Genomic DNA, 21397 nt, shown 5'->3' with positions numbered 1-21397 from the left:
GTCATGTCTTTCTTTATAAATCTTTAATATTTACTGAACAGACTGCAGTAACAAATAATTAGACACTACAGAATATGAGAAAACAGAAATCTTTCTCCAACCATCCCTTTAGTATATACAAAATATTCAACACTGGTATTCAGCAAGTATTACTGTACAAACTAGAAGAAAAAAGCCTTTATAAACAGTAATATAAATGAATATAAATACAAGAGATGCTCTTTTCAACCCTCCTGAGGGACTGAGCTTTGAACTTTTCAAAACTATTCTAAGAGTAAGACGCCACAGGACAACATGCTTGATGATGAAACCGCACTCAAAGGAGTGAACGTGTTCAAAGTCACTCAGCTGGATTTAGCCACCGAAGCGTAGATCACTGAGTCGTCATTTTCTCCAGCTTTGGACCTGAGGAGGAAATTATAGTATTAGTGAATTTTAACCAAACTGCAGCCTGAGATGGCGACGGGGTGACAGCAGCAGCGATGCACTCTATGATTATACACATATTACAAGTCGGGTTTCAAGGTGGATTATGATATTTGAAACTAGATTAGATATTTAGACTTGTATCTGTATCTGAAATGTTGGGAGATAAACATTTACAGAAAACATGAATAAATAAATTGTAGTTTAATTCTGAGCAAAATTATGATCATTATTATTGTTTGTAGAGTTGTTTGTTGTTCTCAGACTGAAGGTGAAGCAATTGCAATCAGAGGTGGTGTGATTGTGTATGAAGTCAATGCAAAGATGCAAGTGATACAAATTTATGTTCGGAGGTGCAAATGGGGACAAAGATTGATCATTAAAAATGTAAGGAAGATAAGTGCTTTTATCTCAAATATGTTCACTAGGATAAAGTAAAATATAAATGTTTTCTTTTCTTTGGAGGGGGGGATTTAGCACACATGAACTCAGTTATTGTAAAATCCTACAGTTCTAGTTATCAACAATGAGAATCCTTTTTCTTTTGTTACTTCGCTATTTAAGACAGAGTAAGGTGACTAAAGGCTCCACTGCATATGAACTTGACTGCACCGACAGTGAGTAATAAGGTGCTGTGATCAGGTCAACGTTTGGACATTGAACTTACCAGGAGTCACGCAGCACTCTGCTGTTGTTCATGTGATGTGGAAGACTGGGGTTTCTGGGTGTAATGGTCACTGTTGAGTAGGTAACCTCATCTTCATAGGCTGGGGGGTCCTGAGGGGAGAGGAGAGGAGCCGCTTTATTCAAACTGCCATCGTTGTGAGCAGTGATATTACGTGAACATACAGTTTGTGCACCATATTTACATCATGTTCGTGGTGTGACTTCCTCTGTGAATGAGGAGCGCTGTCCTGAGTAGCGGTGACAGGTGGAGGAGAAGATGGAGTAGAAGGTGGCAACATGTAGATGTTGGCGTTAACACTGTCTGATGGATCTAAAGAGCTCAAGCCTCTCCCACTGAGCCTGGAGTCATACACAGCCTGCTGAAAGGGACAGAACAAAAGTTGGATTAAGTTGAATGATCCTTTTACTTCTCTTTATTTTACCCCTGTATGTGCCTATTGGGAAACTACAAACATTTTACAAAACATTCTGGTATTACATGTGCAAAACGTTCAGTTTATAACATTTCATAATAGGGACACACCAGAGGAAACTGAGAAATCTTACTTTTTGGCCTCGCTAAATCAAAGAGACTGAGAATACCTTTTAAATATTTTAAGTCCCCACTTAAAGCTCTTTTTCGTCTGTACTTGTGAGTCTGAGAGGGAACTTAAATCTGCCCTAAATCCTTGTATGACATTAATCATAAGACTTTATATTTAATGACTTACTCACTTTATTTTCTGCACGGGTCCTCTGTTTCAGCCTACCAAGACAACAAAAAACAAAACAAATAAATATGGAAAAACATTAATGATTAATGCGTTTTAAAATATTTCTCAAACATTTGAGAGAAGTTGTAATATTAGGAAACCCAGCTGTAGAAAATGATTAGTGTTTTGGAAAAAATAGCTTTTAAGAGATTTCTTAAACCAAAACTCAAAGATATTATGTGTCTTTGCAAATAGTCAATACAGAAAATATGAAAACTGTTTTTATAAAGTATGTATTTTTGAATAGATACTAATGACACTGAAATTAAAAGTTTCCACTTTATTATAAATCATCATTTAATATGTTAAAACACAAAACACACCTCCAACTTTAAAAAATAATCAACATATTTGCCAATGACATGTATGCAAACTGAGTATGTGGTTAAAAGTTGCAACAGAGAGGAAATTAAGATGACACACATAGCGCATGCTGTCACGTGTGCTACCATGACAACATTAGGTGAAACACATCAAACAAGTTACACAAAATGTAGAGAAAGAGAAGGCGATCAGTAAAAATGACATGAGTCATTCGGTCAGTGCCACTTCATCTCTCCATCCTCCATTGACTCACCAGAACAAAAGAAGAGTCAACACAAGCGTCACCAAAACAGAGAGGCCGATTCCAGCCAAGATTAGGAGGGACAGGCCGTCTGAGGAGAAACACACTGCAGGGTTACAGTACTGTTGGTAAGCACTTCTGCCTTATGCCACTTTACACCCTTGTGCCTCACTAGAGACATTTTATTTCATTTTGGAGGTTCAACCTCAGCTCCTATAATAAGTCAATAATAAACTGCAAAAATGTATCCATTGAAACCCATTAAATACACAGCATAAAATCATCCATTATTTTCCATCAGGCTTTCAATTTTTACTATTTTCAACCAGTTTGAGTCATTTTCTTGACACATGGAGAAAATACATGTTTTACTCCTTTCATGCACAAAAAATCAATGTTGTTGCAAATCATTGACATGTACCAGACTGTGAAAAACATCCCTCCAGCATTTAGTATACAGAAAAATAAATTGTGCCAAAATCGATATTTTGATATATCATATTTTTATGCCAGTTCTTTTTACCCAGACATTTTCATCATCAGAGCAACTTTATTTAAAGGGTTAAACACAAAATTAAGATGACATTTCTAGAAAAACAGCTGTAGTTGATGAAGATGACACAAACCAGGATTCTTTCTCTTTATGACGAGCAGCACCTCAGTTGAGTTGTTTTCCCCTAGTTGGTTTGCGGCCTGGCAGAGGTAGAGTCCAGTGTGGGACGCGTCTACAGAAGGGAGAGACAGCACCTGTCCTGATCCCACCTGGAGCATGGAGCTGACACTGGAAGCAATACCCTGGCTGTACCAGGTGTAGCTGTGTGCTGCAGGGTTAGCAGCACTGCTGCAGGTCAGATTCACACTGCTGCCCTCAACAACATGTGGCGGGTCCATTGAAATTGAAATGTTCTCTGGAAGGTCTGAAAAAAGTACAAACACAACACATGTTAACACTTTTGTTCTGAAGAGAGAAGTCAAAGGTTCTCTCACAGTAATAGGGAAAAAGACAATTCGCTAGAGCAGTGTATCCCAACCTGGGGATACATGTGAGGGCTCACACAACAATTAAAGGAAATAAAATGATAACTGGGCTTAAAGAGAAACTTTGCCTTAATTTATTCAGATTTTTCTCTTATTTTGGCTTTTTGTCTATGGAAGCATTGGATACGTTCACCTCTCCAGGCCTCAAAAAACAATGCAAGACAGAAAAAAACAATTTTTATGGTTGAGCTGCTCACAACTAAGACCACACCCTGTAGTTATGGGTCATTATGAGGTATGAGAATGACGAAGGACTGTAATTATTCAATTATGTATTTGTTAAGATATCACAGTCTTCTAGACTACATTTTGTTGAGACATCATCTTAAACTTGATTTGAGTATTTAAAGTTTTAAATACTCAGGTATATTTCTTTAAATTATTTTTAAAGATTAATGAACGCAGCATAAACAAATATAAGACATATGAAACAGTTATCATTTGAATATTGTAATTGTTTGTGTGCATGTATAAAAGTGTGTCATATACACAGTATTCATATATTATGAATGACTGTGACCAGAGGATTGTGCAGGTATGTGTGAGGAGGAGGAGGAGGAGAGCAAAATACATGAACAATAAAGAAAAAGACAAATTGTAATAATATAAATGTTAATAAAGATAATATTAACAATAATAAAATAATAATAATAAAACATAATAATAAAGTAAAATTGGAGGTTAAAAAAAGGATGTATCAGAAGCACATTTGTTTCTGTCAACATTCATCTACACTGCACAGCCAAAACATCAAAGTATTAAGGGTCACTTTTAGGCTTCAAAAGAACTGAGACACAGGGACATCGATAACAACTTGAGCTCTGAAATGTCCGTTATCCATGTACTTACATTGAACATTCAGAGCCACCGAGGCAGATCTAACCGTCTCTTGTCCCAGGGCGGCGCAGTAGTAACTCCCAGCATCCTCTCTCCCGGCCTGGAAGACGGAATTAGATACACGCTGTCCATCTCTGAACCACACAATGTTTATAGGTGTAGGGCAACCTGACACACAGGTCAGACGGACATTATCTCCCTCCGTTACAGTGCTTGGCTCTACAACTGTGGTCAACTCTGATTCAGAAACAGAAGCAGATTCATTTTACTAAAACAAATTTAACACATGAGGAATTTACCTTTTTCCTCTATTTAGTTGTTACCTCTTACGGACAAACGAGCAGATGCTTTACTTGTCCATGTGTTGAGTGTTGTCTCAAAAGTAAAAAAGTATGCTCCTTTATCAATGTGTTGTACATCATTGATCTGCAGACTGCAGTCACTCCAGCGGTCCCCCACATATACAAAGTGTTCTGGTGGTGAAGGGAGGCGTGAGAGTAAAAACCGTCTCCGCTTGCCAGATACATACAGGGTTTTAGACCAGCCGACTGCAGTGACCATGTGATCTAAAGGATAGTCATACTCGCACTTAATAACTACTGATGACCCTTTTAAAGCACACTGATCTCCGGAGGTCACCCTCCAGTTTCCACTCCAGGAACCTTTGGGCAAAAATAAAAAAGATACAGTCAATTTATTTAAGCCATAGCTATTTTCCACAGAGGATTTGGTAATAGGAGCCATACAATAATCACATTAGACAATACGAAATGCAATAATTTATTTCAAAAGTTCTAAGCCAAAGTTGCATAATCATTTGATTGCAGATAATAGTTTTTCTAAACATTAATAAAATAAAAAAGCTTTCCTTACCTGGTATTATTATCAGAATAATCAGAATCAAACTCTCCATTGTTAAAACCAACCTGCAACATCATGACACAGGTCACAGATTACTATACAGACGGTTTACAGGAGAGAACAAAAAAGAAACACATTTGTGTATATCAAAGGTAATAGTACTCACCAACCAAAGCAAGCTGGCTTCTTACATTGTACAGTCCTGGGGATTTGATTTTGTGGAGTGGAAAGCAGAAGTGGGAGAATGTCCACTCTCTGTTTCCTCTCTTATTATCGTCATCACTTTATACAACATTAGAAAGCCTCACGTCATGTGATGGGACCCGGGATATGGCGAAACAAGACAGGAACAAGTGTATATGCGGTGAAATAATAAACTACATGCAATCAAATTAGTTGTGTAACTATATTTTGCAGTAGCTTGCTGGTAATTCAACTGCATTAATATTTGGATAGTGATTCAAGTAAAATTACTTTTTTGCAAACTACTAAAACTACAAACAATTGTGGGCCATAAAAACCTGTAAAAGTAAAAAGATTGGCCCATTGTTTAGACCAATCAGTGCTCAAGCTGTTCATTCTGTGTTTGTAAAAAGGTTGAAGACGAGTTTAGTTGTTAAGATTGTACAAGTCAGATGTTACAAAACTAACGAGTAAGACAACAGGCTGGTGCTCAGGTCGGTCAAATGGTCTAAAAAGACACAAGTTAAATATTTTATTAGCGGGGTACTTTGTTTTTTTTGGTTTATGTACGTATGTGAACAAGAGGGCATTTTTTTAAATGAACCTAATATATTATGTATTATTTTTTTGTTATAATTTCGTATCACATGTACAAGAAGTTCTAATTAACCAAACTAGATTTCTCCCTAAAGGTGGCTTTGCTGTAGTTCAACTTCTTCCAGTGAGAAGTATTTGGCAACTTGAGTATATACTCAGTATCCAGCACCTGCACTTTCTCTCACATGTCTCCACATGTCTCAGGGTGTCTGTGGGATGTTTAAACCTGACAGATTGATGGTCATCAAACATATTGTACTGGCGTGTCCCACTGCTCGTCAAATAGAGTGATTGTGCACCAACAAACTAAATGCACAGCTGGTTTCATCCTGTGTCACCTGTAGTGTGGATGGCTCCTCAGACATTCACAGGATTTTAGTGTTTGAGCTCCTTACAGGCTGAATGTCCATGGATGAGATGCGGTGAGTAAAATAAAGTTGGAAGATCCACATTAATTATATTCATTATATCTTCCATCCTCAAGCAAAAGACACTGGGTGTGACTGCTGTGTGATCTGACCACAGAAATGTATGAACTGTTTCTTAAAACTCAGACAAGATGTTTCCTTTTGTCTTTGGAAACTGCAGTAATTTAAAAATGTATTTCTTCTGAAGGTTTTTAGTTAAAAGCCATTTATGCAGCACAACAGAGCTCTTTCTACGATACATATTTATGACCAACATGATCGATCCTTGTCCACCGGGTGGTGTTACTGGACTGTGTAGCCGATGTAGGCAATACAAACCGCTGGTGGGTTACAACACCAAACCTGTGAGTAAATACAATCCATAATTATTATTATTTGACGATGCCTGACGAAGGTGGAAATGTTGCTCTTACAAAAATAAATAGCTTTTAGGTTTTTTCCCCCCGTTTCTTTTGCTACAATTATTATGACATCAGGAACCATTATTAGTTCTGACTTTTTATTGTCTTTTCATAACTTTAAGCACATTATGCCATCCAAACATTTCCACTGCAGCAGGAAATGTCACAATAAGAACATGACAGTGACACATTTAACATTTCCTCTGCACCATGTGGGTTAGAGAGCAAGATTTCAGGGGGCAAAGGTTGATGCTTTAGTAACTGATCGTGATGTTGAGTGGTATCTGATGCAAAAAAGAGGTTGAGGTTTCAAAAAGAATTTGTAAATTCAATGTGTGGTTGTTCTTTGTGTGGTTTGAAGCTCTTATGCCAGTCAGTATCGTTTCAAAATTTCCAAAATATTGCAATGAAGTTTGATTTCCTCACATTTTGTAAGAGCATGTCTGCGTTGTGAGATACCGTCAATTGAAAGATGGACAATTGAACACACCAACAATGCAGCGACCAGCTGATTCTTATTGTTGTGAAAATGAGTCGGTAAAATAGTGTAATCTCCTGCCCCATATTTGTAATCACAATTAAGGGATAACATAGTTAATCAAACAATAAATGCATAAATGAGTAGGTTGGATAGTTTTTGGTCATTTTTTCCCTATAAACTGGTCAAATCATATCTCACTACAGGAAGCAGGAGAAAGAGAACATTTTAAATGTATTACTCAAATTAGTGTGCTGTGGATTTACCTCAGAATAAAAAGAATGTGCATGATGTTTTTGATAACATGTCTTTATTGCCACAATATTGTTTTTGTTAGCAAAGCTGGTATGTACCCAAACATGAATCACTGTCAGGACTCCATATCTTGTTTAACATCTTCAGCAAAAAAACAGATAACATTTACTGTAAGTCACTTTTACTGGAATCAAAGACACTTTTAAGTTAACATGGCTTAGGTTTGGTTGATTTCAATGACTGTCTGATGCATTTATCAAAGCCTTCTTTACTTGAGAGAAGATCGTTCTTAAAAATCTGATGGAATTCATCCAAACGTGGATCCAAATGTTGTATCCCTCTATTCTCACTGCTGACTACACTTACCTGACGCTTAAACTCATTTTTAGTTGTTGCACAATTTCAACACACATTCAAGCTACAAGATTTGTTCATTTATTTATCTTAACAAACTTAAACAATCTTATGTAACAAACTAAAGCATGTCATGTTGCATTATTGCAGGCTTTGACACTGATTTAATGGAATCAAGTTATATCAACTGAATAAATGTTGCAGCATCAGCAATCAAAATAAAGCTGTTAGATTTAGAACATTGTTGAATACAGTGTGGAAATTCATACATGTCAAATATTGCAAATACTCTTCTACAGGTTTCTTCCACTAATTCGTCTTCGAGTTTCATTTTTATTGGAATTATGTTTGAATACAAATGGTTATCACGTTTCAATGGTCAGAGGATGCAAATAGTGCTGTAGTACCATCATACTGTGTCATCTACATTTACTTGTATTTCAGTGTCAGCTATGAACTAAGGAGCAACGGTAGATATAGCCTGTACTGTGGATATGGATGCAAGCATAATGGCCAACAGGGTGAATTTTACTTTTGTAATATTTTGAAGCAGTTCTGCTTCATCAGGCAGCATACAGTGGTAAGATGCATAGAAAAAGAGGAAAAGACATGCGACACGGTTTAGGAGCTGGACTCCCAGTCAGCAACAGGACCGCATGTTGGTGAACTACGGAGAATCCATAACGACACGTCAGACCCAGAACAGCGTAAGGCGTCATCAAAGGTCACTAGGAGTCGTCTCCTGTCCTACAATGTGAATGTAAAGTAAAGTGATTGATTGATTCACATGAGGAAGACTGATGTGTTGTTCAGCTGAGGAGGAAGAAGGGAAAGGACAGTGGAGAACATATTAGAATAACAGAGCAGAAACATGTATATAAACCTTGAATAGAACAAAACTAAGACAGCGTATGAGGGCCATTGAAGGTAAAAAATAAACAAATGCGGAGCCGAGGGAGGAGCCCAGTATTCCAAGAAAAAACTCCAAGTTTAAAGTTGTACATTTACGAGAAAACACTTGGATATTCTCTGAGATAAAAGGAAAAACAAAAAAAATGTAACAGCAAAGAAGCAAACATTATTTTTCTTTGTTCTTTGGTTCTGTATTCCTGCGTGGTTGTGGTTGTTGCACCACTGAGACTCTTCACATTTAGTACATTATTCAGTCAAACTCATTTTGTGTGCCATTCTTTTCTTTGCAGGATTATAGTAAAACCTCATCAATTTTGAGCATCCTATTGTATGTGCTGTTATCATAGGACTTACACATTCCCATGTACATAATATATAAAGTTATGTAGGGACCATTTCAATTAAAGAATGCACAAAACTGGGGAAAAAAGTGCCTCTGATGTTTGACAATAACAATACTGAGAGTTGTAAAGGGCCACAGGGGCCCATTGTTGATCTCATACTTTCAAAATATGGCCCTGATAGTTTAAAACATTTACAATAATGGTGTGTATACTATTTTAATTCTGGCTATTTCATTTCTGCTATTTCATACTATTTTAATTCTGCTATTTTTATAATGGTACTTCAGACTCATTTACATCAACATTACATTATTGTACTGTAAAAGCGTATTATTATTATAATTATTATTATTATTGTTGTTGTTATTGTTATTGTTATTGTTATTATTATATTATTATTATTATTATTATTGTTATTGTTATTGTTATTGTTATTATTATTATTGTTATTGTTATTGTTATTGTTATACCTGATTTGCTTTTTTCTGCTCCCGGTCAGTGGCGAGGCTGGTGCAGTAAAGTGTAAACAACTTTGGAGGAATCCTTCGGCTTCTTATCACCACCCAGTGGCAGGTTGTGGACCTGCACCTGGTCCACACTGAACCAACAGCAACAACAAACAGAAACCATATGAGATCATCTGGACATCTGACTCAGATCAAATAAAAAAAGCTTCACTTTGCTCCAGAACCATTAAAATGTTTTTAATGTCCAAAACTGGGATGAGAAATGTATTGTCCTCTCATAAACTGGAGGAAGGTGTTGGATATCGCAGAAGAAAGAGAGTTAAGACAGAGGAAAAGACAAAGAGTAGAAAGTGTAAGGAGACTAGAGAGAGAAGGTGATGACAGGATGATAAAGAAGAAAAGCAAGAGGCCCAATGTGGTTGTAAAATAAAACGCTAGACATGAAACAGTAAATTGCTGCTGTGGTCAAAGACCGAGTGAAAAGAGGAAGAAGGAGACAGAGGGAAAGTAAAACAGACAGAGAGAGATGTAGGTCAGAGGACAAGAGGAAGTGACAGAAGTGAAGGAAGATGGTGTTTACCTGGACAACTTGGAGTAGTGGACAGTGAAGTAGTTGGGGGCGGGGCTTTCAACTTCTGTGATTGGTGGAGCGTCAATCAGAGGAACGATTGCGGGGTGGGCGCTGTCACTCAAGTCCTCCGGCTCCTCCTGCACAGGCACAAACACACATGCAGAGATACGTAAACAATTCCGATCATTTGTTATATATTGTCATTCTTTTCCAAGAATACTCCAAAATTGTGTACTGAGGTGCGTACCGGTATGTCGGACATCTTGCACTTTCTCATTGGAAAGGTCTGCTGGGCTGTCTCATAGAACATGGTGTCAGCGGTCACTGACGGACGCTAGGGTGACACACACACACACGTACACGCACACAAATACACACACGCACACAGACACACACACAAACACACACGCACACAGACACACACAAACACACACACAAACACACACACACACACACACGCACGCATGCACACAGACACACAGACACACTCAAACTGAGGGTTGTTTTTAATCAACAGACTTTGATTGAAAATTGCATTGTGGGATGTTGCATCAAGCATGTTTAAAAACCTGAAGATGTTAGGTAATTTTAATAATAATAATAATAAGATATAATGAGTACTGTACCTTGTTTGCTACTTCTCCTGACTCCATGTCGACTCTGTGCATGTTCTTACTGTGAAGACGGACAATATTATCAAACCATAACCAAGTGACGACTCATAAACCAGGAAACTGGTTGTTCTTTTTTAATCATGTGGAAGAATACAGAAAAAGCAGTGAGTAAACAGCAGTGTACTTCCTGTCACCTGATCATAATGGCCACTGTGAGAGTGATGAGTCCAGCAGACACCCCTACTGCTGACGCCAGGGCAATGACCTTCAGACGACCTGCCAGTGGGAGGTTAATAGAGGTTATCAACATGACTAGAAACAAGAAGAAAAGAGGGGAAATGAGGGATAACATGAGGTCAATAAAAATAGAAGTGCAATAGATATCAAAATAGAAGCAGACAAAGTGAGCTGTGCATCATCTTCCAGGCGTCTAGACTTGAGACTTGTGTTTCCAGTTCTGATCTCTAAACCTAACTCCACTTCTTCAGCTGTCTAGACTCAAATAGTAGTTTTCCACAACACCTCATCACCCCTTTCCTCTCCCCTCATAGTGAGAGGGCTTTACATGACTCACTATGACTCATAGAAAAACAGTCAGAAACCATGAGACCATACACAACTCGAGCCCGGACCTCATGCTGCGATAATGACAGGGAGGTTTCATCACTCATCATTTCAGACACACAGAAACCTTTCCAAACATCCCTCAGAGAAACACACTTTTCTGGTGGTCACTGTCTGAGATAGTCAGTTTTTTACAAAGATGTAAAAAGTGGGCAGCGGTGTTTCACTACACTTATCAGAGACACATAATCTCTTCCATTACACTTCTTAAAGTGACAATGACATGCACAGGGACGAACGTGACCACCACAGTTAACGCAGCGCAGTATCAGCGAACAGTTGTCAGCGGAGATGAACTACTAAAGGCCTTCAGACAGTGTGAATGTAATACTGACACGTTCATAACTCATAAAAAAATCACCAGATAAAAAAAGAGCTCACATTGTGAATCGTAAAGCAATTAATTTGGTGCCATGCCATTGTTCCGACGGCCCAATATTCCTGAACCCCAGTAGAAATATTTTTTTCCTACCATGGCGAAGGCATGACCCATATTCTTACCCTAAACCTAACCAATCTCTTTCTTCATGCCTAAACATAACTGATATAGAATTATTTAACTTGTCCTATCATTATTCCAAATGATAACCTCTATTCAAATCAGTTTGTGTCTCTCCCTTTACGTGAACAGGCTCAGTACAGACAGCCTTAGGCTGAAACATTCTAGTGTCCGGAGATTGCCATTAGTGCCGCCAGGGACAGCTGTTTTATAGGGTTGCCAGGCTACTTAATCATGCCCTATGAAGGCAGAGCCATAAACAAAACTTTCTCTCAGACAACATCGGAAGCATATCAAAACAGGGCCATAGCTCAGGATAGCAACTGTGACGTTCATCCTATCTACAGGTGGCAGCTTCTTCTTTATGGAGCCTAAACATGTTCCGGCTTGAGGTAAACATGCTTATTGTCTGCCAAGAGTAAGTTAAATATCCAGACGAGAGGAGAGTTTAGCAGAATTGATGGTGGCTCCAGCATGAGCACTTCTCTGTGTTCTGTTTGTGTTGACATTGTCCATTCTCCTTGATGATCAAGTTTCAATAAACCTGCAGTTGTAAGACATCAGCTCGATCTCCAGCAGTCTCCTTGGTTTTCCGGTACTTCGCTCATGGATTTCCATCACACTAACCAACCCAACCAATGATACATAAGCACCTCTTACGCTCCCATGCCATATGTAGCGAGTTTCATTGATTATAGTGGGAGCTTCGTGTTGCAGCAGCCCCTCCACAAATGGAAAATGTAATAAATCTACATGCCTGATGATGTCATTCTTTATATAGCCTGCCTATCAATTGTTTTGTCATCTCACGCCTTGACTACTGCAACTCCCTCCTTGCTGGACTGCCTACATGTGCCATCCGACCTCTACAGCTCATCCAGAATGCAATAGCCCGACTGGTCTTCAATCTACCCAAGTTCTCCCACACTACGCCGCTCCTCAGCACCATTCACTGGCTACCAGTGGCGGCACAAATGTGCTTCAAGACTCTGGTGCTGGCCTACCGTGCTGTGAATGGATCAGCCCCTTCCTACATCCAGGCCATGGTCAAACCATACACCCTCGACCCTCGGCCAATCTGCTTGCTGCTCCCTCACTGCAAGTGGGACCCAGATTTCCCTCAAACAAAACCCTCCTGTTTGCTATCCTAGCTCCAAAATGGTGGAACAACCTCCCCATTGTTATCAGGTCAGCAGACAGTCTTCACACCTTCCATCGCAGACTGAAAACTCTCCTGGCTTATATGTAGCTAATGGTTGAATTCATATTCTATTGTTTCTGTTTGTTTCACTTTTGTTTGGCTTATCTGAAGCTATTGTTCTGCACTTATTATTTCACCTATTTGAAGCTAATGTACTTGCAAGGTTCTTGCTGTTCGGAGTTGTATCCTCATGATTGTTTGCACTTACTGTACGTCGCTTTGGACAAAAGCGTCAACTAAATGAACTGTAATGTAATGTAATGTTTTCAGACTCAATAAACAGATAATATTTGGCCGGAATTTCTCCCATTTTTCTGGGACATTGAAAGCTTTCAGGACACGTTTTCTAATACGATACGATAAAGCGTCCAAGCGCAAATTGTGATGCACCTCTGACTCGTACAGTGAGGACAGGAGAGCTGTGGACTCCGATTCGATTCCTGGCCTCACAGTAGTACTGGCCGCTCTCTCGAGGGCCGACCTCCGAGAAGGTGAACACAGGACCGGACTTGCTGCCCCACGCTGCATGGAGCACAGAAAGCTGTTTCAGTTGGTGTCGGAGGATACAAACCGACAAAGGCGCACAGAGCATGACACCTTACCGACTACAAACATTTAGCACAGGTTATAGAGTTAGGTATTGATGATTTTGTTATGTTAACCTTGAGGGGAACCACATTTTTAGGATGCTAACATTGTACAGAGCCACCGTCCAGAGCTAAGCGGTGCCATGTGAAGTTGTCCACGGCCGGGTTGGCCTGACTGCTGCAGGTCAAGGTCAAAGGTCGGCCAGCATCCACCACACCAGAGGGACGAGCAAGAACTGAGGTGTTCTTAGGAGGGTCTGGAGAGAGAGGAACAGAGAGATAGACACAGAGGGTTAAGGAAGGTTTTTGTATTGTAAAGGATGTTGTGCAAAGAGAAGAGACTGTGTCTTTGGATAAGTATTAGTATTTATAACAGGCAAAACTAATCCTGATAAATCCTGATAAGAAATATTTAAAAAACACTCCCAAATAGGCCACACCCACACAAACAAACAACACAGCCACTACTTACAAAGTACAGAGAGTGTAGCAACAGGGGAGGTTTGGTATCCTAAGCGGTTCCACGCCGTACAGTAGTACTGACCAGCAAGGTGAGCACGCACTGAGGGGAACGTCAGGTTCTGGAAGGTTCCTTTAGACAACACCTGGTCGCCTAAGATACGATACCAAGCATACCTGCAGGAGGGAGGGTGGTGGAGATGATGATTATGATGGAAATGATTTACAGGACTGGGCAATTTCCTATAATAACATATTTGGTTGTTGGTTGTTGGTTGGATTATATAACACTGGATTTAATATAGGTAAATATTTATCAATATTTCAATGGTTTTGTCCATATTGCCCAGTCCTTATTTACAGTGATAGAAAGTAAAGCCGAACTTAAGTATAACTGTGAGGTGCTTGTGCTATACTTGAGTATTTCCTGTTTATACTTCTACTCCACTACAATAAAAAAAGTGTATGTTTTACTTCAGTTACTAGTTACTTTGAAGATCGAGGTTTTATATACACAATATATGCTTGGTTTATAAAATATGATGCCTTATAGATTCATTGTTATAGATTATACTAGCCAACAGTATAAAACATAGTTTAGATTTGCTTAATTTTGAGCAGCTATAACATTAAATACTGCTTACAAAGTAATACATACGTAACAATAATCCAACAATAGAGTCATTCTGCTGCTTTTACTTTTGTACTTCTACTTAAGTATGATTCTGAATGTAGGGTTTTTTTTACTTACAGTGAGGGATTGCTACTTTTACTTAAGTAAAAGATACTTCTTCCACCACTGTTTATATGCAACACCTTGAAGCAAAGTGAAAGTCTGAACTAAAAAAGTTAAGAATTTAGATGGAAAGAGAACATTTCAAGATGACAAATGCAAAAATCATGATAATGATGACAAAAACAGAAAACAACACCACGATAAGGAACAAGGAGAGGAAAACATCATTGACATGAATAAACCTGAAGGAGAAGTATTAGTCATACCTGCTGGCAGGAGGGTGGGCGTGGCTGACGCAGCTCAGGTTTACATATGAGCCTTCTCTGATGTCAGCTGGAGGACTCACCAGCACACGCGTGTTCTTTGGAGAGTCTAAACACGCAGAGAGAAAAACAGGAGCATCGTTACCGCCATGTTTAGTCCACAACACCGATTGATCCTTTTAACAGCTTCTCATCTAAGAACGTGGAGTTGAATGGAGGCAGCCCTGGTGCCTATCAAACGTGCTGAGTGGCTGATAAAGTCAACCAATCACAAGCAAAACTAGGAGATATGACATATATAAAGCTTAGTTTTAGGTATGAAGGAAAGTAGCTATGTGAGTCAGGAAAAACATAGTGTAATGTTATCAACAACATTAACAATACACTTACAAGTGACATTGAGCTGAAGTGGTTTGGAGCGGTCTGTTCCCAGTGAGTTGCGCGCTACACAGAAGTACTCTCCTCTGTCTGTGTATTTGAGGTGGGACAGGCGGAGCTGAGGCCTAAAACTGTCTGGGATGCTGCCACTCTCCATGTCTGAAGAGCAAATATAAACATGTCCTTTTTCTTCTTCAAAGGTTATGAAATTCTATAAGAAACTTCCAAAATATTAGTTGTTCATAAGTGTCCAAGGAAAACGTGATCCTCCTCTGCTTCAGCAAATCATTAAAGGACTTTTGCTTATCAAAGTGCAGGGCAAAACTTACATTACAGCATATGTCATTAACTCAGCTCATATTCACGACACAGTGAACAATAAATTGTCATCATATGCTGTATATTGGCAACATGCTGTCTTGTACCTTTGAACCATGCAAAGCTCTCTACAGGTGGAGCTGCGGCACTACTGCAAATAAGAGCGACTGACTCCCCCTCTGACACCTCCCCAACTGGGAACACTGCTATGGAGGTGGAGTGGGGACCATCTGGAGGAGAAGAGATTGAAAACAGGAGGAAGAGAAAAGAAGGATACATGAGGAAGACATGGGGACACCAAGGACAGAAAGGGAACATGTAAGTGCAGTTTACACTATATCAAACATATTTAAATCATTTACTATTCAGGGCCAAAAGCAGGTGTGATCAGTCTCTGATCATTATTTGCCACAATACAATTACAAGTTTTTCTACTTGTGTTTTCGGTGTTGTGTCCCAAAATAAATACTTGTATCCAGCTGGTTGTAGGAGCAGGTTTTGTGAACACTGTCTGTTTTGGTTGGCTTGATTACTCACATCCCAGAGCTACCGTGAGTGGCGGAGACTGTACATTCTGTGGTGGGATTGGTCGACAGGCGTACGTTCCAGCATGCTGCTGGTCAAAGCGGTTGATAATCATCCATTTCTCATAGGAGCCGAGATTTAGTCCATTCCTGTGTGCAGAGCATCATATCATGTCTACAGTGCTAAATATCAACGACAATATATGCTCTGATCCACTGTCCACTGAGTGACCAATAATGCCCTCACATGTACAATAACACACCTGTACAGTGCAAGGCTCCTTCCTGCAGCAGCACATCCTGTCGCCTGGCAGCCTACAAACACAGTCTCTCCGAGGCCAAACATGTTGCCGGGTCTTGCTGGATGCACCTGGACCTGGAGTTCTGAAACACACACGGACATTCACACACGCATAAACACACTGTCTGGATGAGTCCAGTGCAGGATTGTTAAGGGAGGACACAACAGGTGAATAGGGTTAAAGTTTTTTAACTATTATACATCACAATTCATATATAACACACAAAATTTCGCCAGTTGAAGACTTGCATTAAGACAATTCGTTTTTGTGTTAAAACTTTTCTGAAATGTTATGTTTAAATATGCAAATTATGCATTATCTTATTAAATATTTGCATAACTTTCCGGAACAGAAATCTGAGCATTGGATAAAGCCAGGTTAAACATTCTGGTTTCATTTTGTTGACATATTAGAGTTAAAGGTTTTTATTGACGGGATCTGGTATCTCTTAGTATCACTTCATAAATCAGAAAATACTGTCAACAACCATAAAATAGCCACAATTTTAGGAATAAAATGTTATATAAAACAGAATTTTCTTGATTTACGAACAATCCTTCTGTAAAAACCTTCAAAAAATAGACAGGCATGGATACTGGAAAGTTTGGTGTTTAAAAGTGCTACTGAAGTGCATATTTCTTGCTAAGAGTATGAGAACCTCCCTTGTGTCATGTCTTGTGTTTACTTCCTGTCTTTGTGTGGTTTCCCGCCATCGTCTCTAGTTCCTGTTTCCAGTCAGTCAAGGAATCCAGGACTTAGCAGACCATCAAACAGAGTTCCAAGCCTCTGTTTTCTCTGAAGTACACCTCCTGACAACAGTGACGTCACTAGGTCACTCGCCTGCAGACTGCTCCTCCAGTGACGTCACCCGCTGCAGGTTCCTCTTCTCCTGCCTCGGTTCCTGCTGCCGGGCCGCGACAGCCCCCTGTTTCTGCTGTTGGGCCGCGACAGCCTCCAGTTTCTGCTGCCGGGCCGTAACAGCCCCCTGTTTCCGCTGCCGGGCCGCGACAGCCTCCTGTTTCTGTTGCCGGGCTGCGACAGCCTCCTGTTTCTGCTGGCGGGCCGCGACAGACCCCTGTTTCTGCTGCCAGGCCGCAACAGCCCCCTGCTCCCGCTGCCGGACTTCCGCAGACTCCCGTTCCCGCTGCCGGACCCCCGCAGACTCCCGCTGCCGGACCTCCGGAGACCCCCGTCCCCGCTGCCGGAACTCTGCAGACATCTGCTCCAGCTGATGCCGGGCCGCTGATGACCCCAGCTGTTCCCCAGCTGTTCCCCAGCTGCCCCTCGAGACCCCAGCTGTTACCCAGCTGCCCCTCGAGACTCCAGCTGTTCCCCAGCTGCACCTCGAGACCCCAGCCCCTGTGCTCCCTCCGTCCCTTGAGACCCCAGTTCCCGTGTTCCCCTCGACTCCCGAGACCCCCGTGTTCCCCTCGACTCCCGTGTTCCCCTCGACTCCCGAGACCCCTGTGTTCCCCTCCACTCCCGAGACCCCCGTGTTCCCCTTGATGCTCGAGACTCCCGTGCTCCCCCTCACTCTCGAAACCCCTGTGTTCCCCTTGATGCTCGAGACCCCCGTGATCCCCCTCCATCTTGAGACCCCCGTGTTCCCCTTGATGCTCGAGACCCCCGTGCTCCCCCTCACTCTCGAGATCCCTGTGTTGTTCCCCCCGACTGTCGAGACCCCAGTGACTCCGGCCCGGCCTCCTCGCCGGCCTCTCCGCCAGCCTCCTGAGCGGCTCCACCCGCCTCCAGCCCAGCGTCCTGAGTGGTTCTGCCCGCCCCCAGCTCGGTCTTTCCACCGGCCTACTGAGCCATGTTGGCCCCTGGATTAGCCCAGACTTAAAATTGACCAATGCATGAAAAACAATGGTTTTGCCTGTAGTGCTTCACCTCATGACACTAAACATCTGTGTCACAGCTGAGACGTTACAGCAGCGTTTGCGTGCATGAACCTACCTGTTACATGGAGAGTGATGGTGTTCGGGGAGGTCCATCTCCCCAGTGGTTGGTCTGTCTCAAACCTGAAGTGGTACTGGCCTGCATCAGTCAGCTTCACAACCCGAATCTGGACAGAGCAGCTAGAGTAGCTGCCCCCAATGTAGCTGGAAAGAACAATTAATTTGTCATACGTTTATGCATTGTTTCACATTTACAGCTTTCAAATGTCGCTGTATGTTTCTCCTACCGTGTGCGTCCGCGATATGACAGGCTGACCTCGTTCGGGTCGGTGTGGTGAGTGAACTCCCTGCGACCATCAGCAGACACACGGAACCACATGACCCGCTTCACAGTGTGACCTGTGAAGTAACAGAAAACCACAAAGAAATATGTAAAAAGTACCTTAATATATTAATTTTTTAACCTCATCTTAGTTGCTTGGAACTGAAACCAGAGCATGTTATGGCTTCATTAATCATTATACATTTTGAAAGACACAATTGAATAGAGAAGGTTTATATGTGGATGTGATACCTGATGGGTAATCATAACGGCAGGGCAGAGTGACAGTTGTTCCTGCCCACACACAGATCTCCCTCCGAGAAAATGACACACTCCACCTGCTCTGGATACCTGCAGGGCAATTTAAAGGCACAACATTTTAAAATTATAAAGAGAAATGCAAAATACGCATAAGTAAGTAAGTACATACACACATGAACAGTTAAAAAGATGCAAACTAAAATGCACACACAGTCTGCACACCTAAAAGCTTATGCAAAGCACACCAGGCTGATCACTATTCGCTGAGCATCACTCAGCTTTTCAGTCTTTTCACTATTCGCTCTCATGTTTTTATGAAGAACAGATCAGGGATCCAAGCATCTACTGGCTGTCACATTCACAAAAATTGCTTGCCATATAAAATAAGCTATTAAAGGTTGGGAATACATACTTGAAGACTAAAAGGAGGTGTGATTTTCAACTGTCAATGGTTTCCTTCAATGTGGTTCCTCAGAGTAAGACTTGTCAAACCACAGCTCTGATCCGCTCAGAGTGTGACATATAAAATTGAAGCAGTGAAAGTGAGCCTTGATGTGCAGCCGTGGTGTCATCCTGTGCTGCTAACTGCCTGCCTGGCTGACTACCTTGCACAAAAGGCAATCAATACTTATAAATAACTTGAGCGTAAAGGCAAGGGCACCTGGCTGCAAGACCTTATGTGCATAATGGATCCTATAAGACAGTCAATCGTTGTTCATCTGTTGTTTTAAAGTATGTGTAACATATTTATGATAGTATATGGAATACAAATGTCTAATAATCAAGGAGCTGCCAGTTCATCTCTCATCTTCTTAAATAATAACAATATACTTATTAAAACATTGTTCATTTAAGTTCTCGCACCTCACAATTAAACAAAGTTATAATTGCTGATGTATTCTTATGTTCTTCTCTTACCTGGTAAAGCTGTAAGGATGGTGCCCAGAACTAACGCACCTGCCAACATCTCCGCTGAGCTCTGTAATGTCACCGGAGAAGGAGAAAAGCACAGGGGGACAGAGAGGTGAACAAAACATTTATCAGGAAACAAAACGCCGTCCAGCTGATTAAATGTGAAGCACTCACCCCTTAAAGTAGCTTCATTCACCTCAGACAGACAGAGCAGGGTTTGAGGGATGTATGCGACTCGATCGGTGATGGAGGTGAGTTATTAGAGCGTTGATGAGCGTTCGATGGGGATGAGAATTGGATGGTAGGAGATGGAAGGGGGTGTGGAAGAGGCAGAAGGAGGAGTAAGAGGAAGTTATTTCAGCCGCCTTCCTATATTCAGTCTTTTAAACTTTCATCTGTTTCTATTTTCATTTCTTTCCCACTTCTCCTTCTGAAACTGTGTTTTAAGGTCTACTTTGTGTTGTTGTGAAAATGTGACATCCTTGTGATCATGTACCTTTCACAATTGTCTCTTTTGATTGAATGTCATTAATGGACTATTTATAAACTTTATGGAGTTTGAGGAATTCACTGCATTTTCTCATCTAACTCATCTAAGAATATTTGCAAAATAAGTATTCCACATTAAAATGTCTAAATACACAAATGTTGAGTTGTGTTCTTATATTTCATATAAGATATAACCTAAATGATCTGTAATTTTTATCAAATTAATTTGGTTGCCTGCAATAGGAACGTATGCCCTTAGCGCAGGGGTCGGGAACCTATGGCTCGCGAGCCATATATGGCTCTTTCGATGACACAATATGGCTCGCAGACAATTTTGAGCTGACATTTTTAGTAATTTTTAGGATTTGTTTTGTTTGTTCTCCTTCTCCTTTTCTCCGCCCTGTCTCTGACTGTAGGTGTGTTCACACATGTGTATGTCGGTAGTGAAGCCCCTCCCTTTGTGAAACGAGCAGAGGAGAAACTGCGCAAAGCAAGCAGCCAGGGGTGTCAAACTCAATCACAGAGTGGGCCAACATTAAAAACTGGGACTACGTCGAGGGCCAAACACGGTCCACATTTATTGAACAGGATACGCATATTGGATAAAGTGCAAAAAGATATGGAACATATTTAAGTCAACTGCAAACGGATTGATGAGCAGTTTTAATTTCTGAGCTGCAAAGTCGCTCAGTTTATCAGCAGAATGCGGTCGGGAACACAGCGGTGGAGATGTTTGTCAGTGTTTGGAACACAAAGTCTCCTTGCTGCATCTGAGTCTCCCACAGGCAGCTTGGCATCATACATGTCCGTGATCACACGGCCCTGAAGCTGCAGTTTTAACAGTGAGATGCTTC

The 21397-nt window shown here is 40.8% G+C and overlaps 2 protein-coding genes across 5 annotated transcripts; both read right to left on the bottom strand.

The window, feature by feature from the left end:
- Positions 1-6: 6 nt before the first annotated feature.
- Positions 7-5442, bottom strand: LOC115020872 (B-cell receptor CD22-like). 2 transcript variants are annotated; one of them, XM_029450898.1, is made up of 10 exons: positions 5333-5442; positions 5179-5231; positions 4629-4967; positions 4318-4542; positions 3057-3347; positions 2443-2521; positions 1828-1858; positions 1296-1469; positions 1094-1203; positions 7-405 (listed from the first exon to the last, which is right to left on the bottom strand). In XM_029450898.1, the coding sequence occupies exons 2-10, from the start codon at positions 5216-5218 to the stop codon at positions 345-347; spliced, it is 1350 nt and encodes a 449-aa protein (XP_029306758.1). In that variant the 5' UTR covers positions 5219-5231; positions 5333-5442; the 3' UTR covers positions 7-344. The 2 variants fall into 2 exon arrangements, with proteins under 2 accessions (XP_029306758.1, XP_029306757.1); XM_029450897.1 differs by having other exon boundaries at positions 1296-1472; positions 5333-5435.
- Positions 5443-7544: 2102 nt separating this feature from the next.
- On the bottom strand, positions 7545-20520 carry LOC115021397 (sialoadhesin). 3 transcript variants are annotated; one of them, XM_029451834.1, is made up of 19 exons: positions 20229-20520; positions 20061-20121; positions 19134-19232; positions 18847-18958; positions 18618-18763; positions 16623-16743; positions 16373-16509; positions 15943-16065; positions 15530-15676; positions 15143-15248; positions 14154-14317; positions 13789-13938; positions 13485-13616; positions 10965-11046; positions 10783-10831; positions 10404-10490; positions 10166-10293; positions 9589-9716; positions 7545-8675 (listed from the first exon to the last, which is right to left on the bottom strand). In XM_029451834.1, exons 2-18 carry the CDS (start codon positions 20107-20109, stop codon positions 9614-9616), a joined length of 1935 nt encoding a protein of 644 aa, XP_029307694.1. In that variant the 5' UTR covers positions 20110-20121; positions 20229-20520; the 3' UTR covers positions 7545-8675; positions 9589-9613. The 3 variants fall into 3 exon arrangements, with proteins under 3 accessions (XP_029307694.1, XP_029307695.1, XP_029307692.1); XM_029451835.1 differs by having other exon boundaries at positions 13804-13938; XM_029451832.1 differs by lacking the exon at positions 20229-20520 and having other exon boundaries at positions 7545-8609; positions 20061-20109.
- Positions 20521-21397: the final 877 nt, after the last annotated feature.

The sequence above is a fragment of the Cottoperca gobio genome, chromosome 16, assembly GCF_900634415.1.
Source record: "Cottoperca gobio chromosome 16, fCotGob3.1, whole genome shotgun sequence".
NCBI classification, from domain to species: domain Eukaryota; kingdom Metazoa; phylum Chordata; class Actinopteri; order Perciformes; family Bovichtidae; genus Cottoperca; species Cottoperca gobio.
This window is presented reverse-complemented; position numbering and strand designations above follow the sequence as displayed.

Excerpts from the sequence above, each read along its gene's own strand:
- LOC115020872 (XM_029450897.1), bottom strand. The coding sequence starts at position 5,218 with ATGGAGAGTTTGATTCTGATTATTCTGATAATAATACCAG. Across the intron at positions 4,968-5,178 it reads TATTCTGATAATAATACCAG|GTTCCTGGAGTGGAAACTGG; the intron begins GTAAGGAAAGCT and ends TTTTGCCCAAAG. Across the intron at positions 1,859-2,442 it reads TTGACTCTTCTTTTGTTCTG|GCTGAAACAGAGGACCCGTG; the intron begins GTGAGTCAATGG and ends TTGTCTTGGTAG.
- LOC115021397 (XM_029451834.1), bottom strand. The coding sequence starts at position 20,109 with ATGTTGGCAGGTGCGTTAGTTCTGGGCACCATCCTTACAGCTTTACCA. Across the intron at positions 13,617-13,788 it reads GGACGGTGGCTCTGTACAAT|CGTGGGGCAGCAAGTCCGGT; the intron begins GTTAGCATCCTA and ends TGCTCCATGCAG. Across the intron at positions 10,294-10,403 it reads GCAAGATGTCCGACATACCG|GAGGAGCCGGAGGACTTGAG; the intron begins GTACGCACCTCA and ends GTGCCTGTGCAG.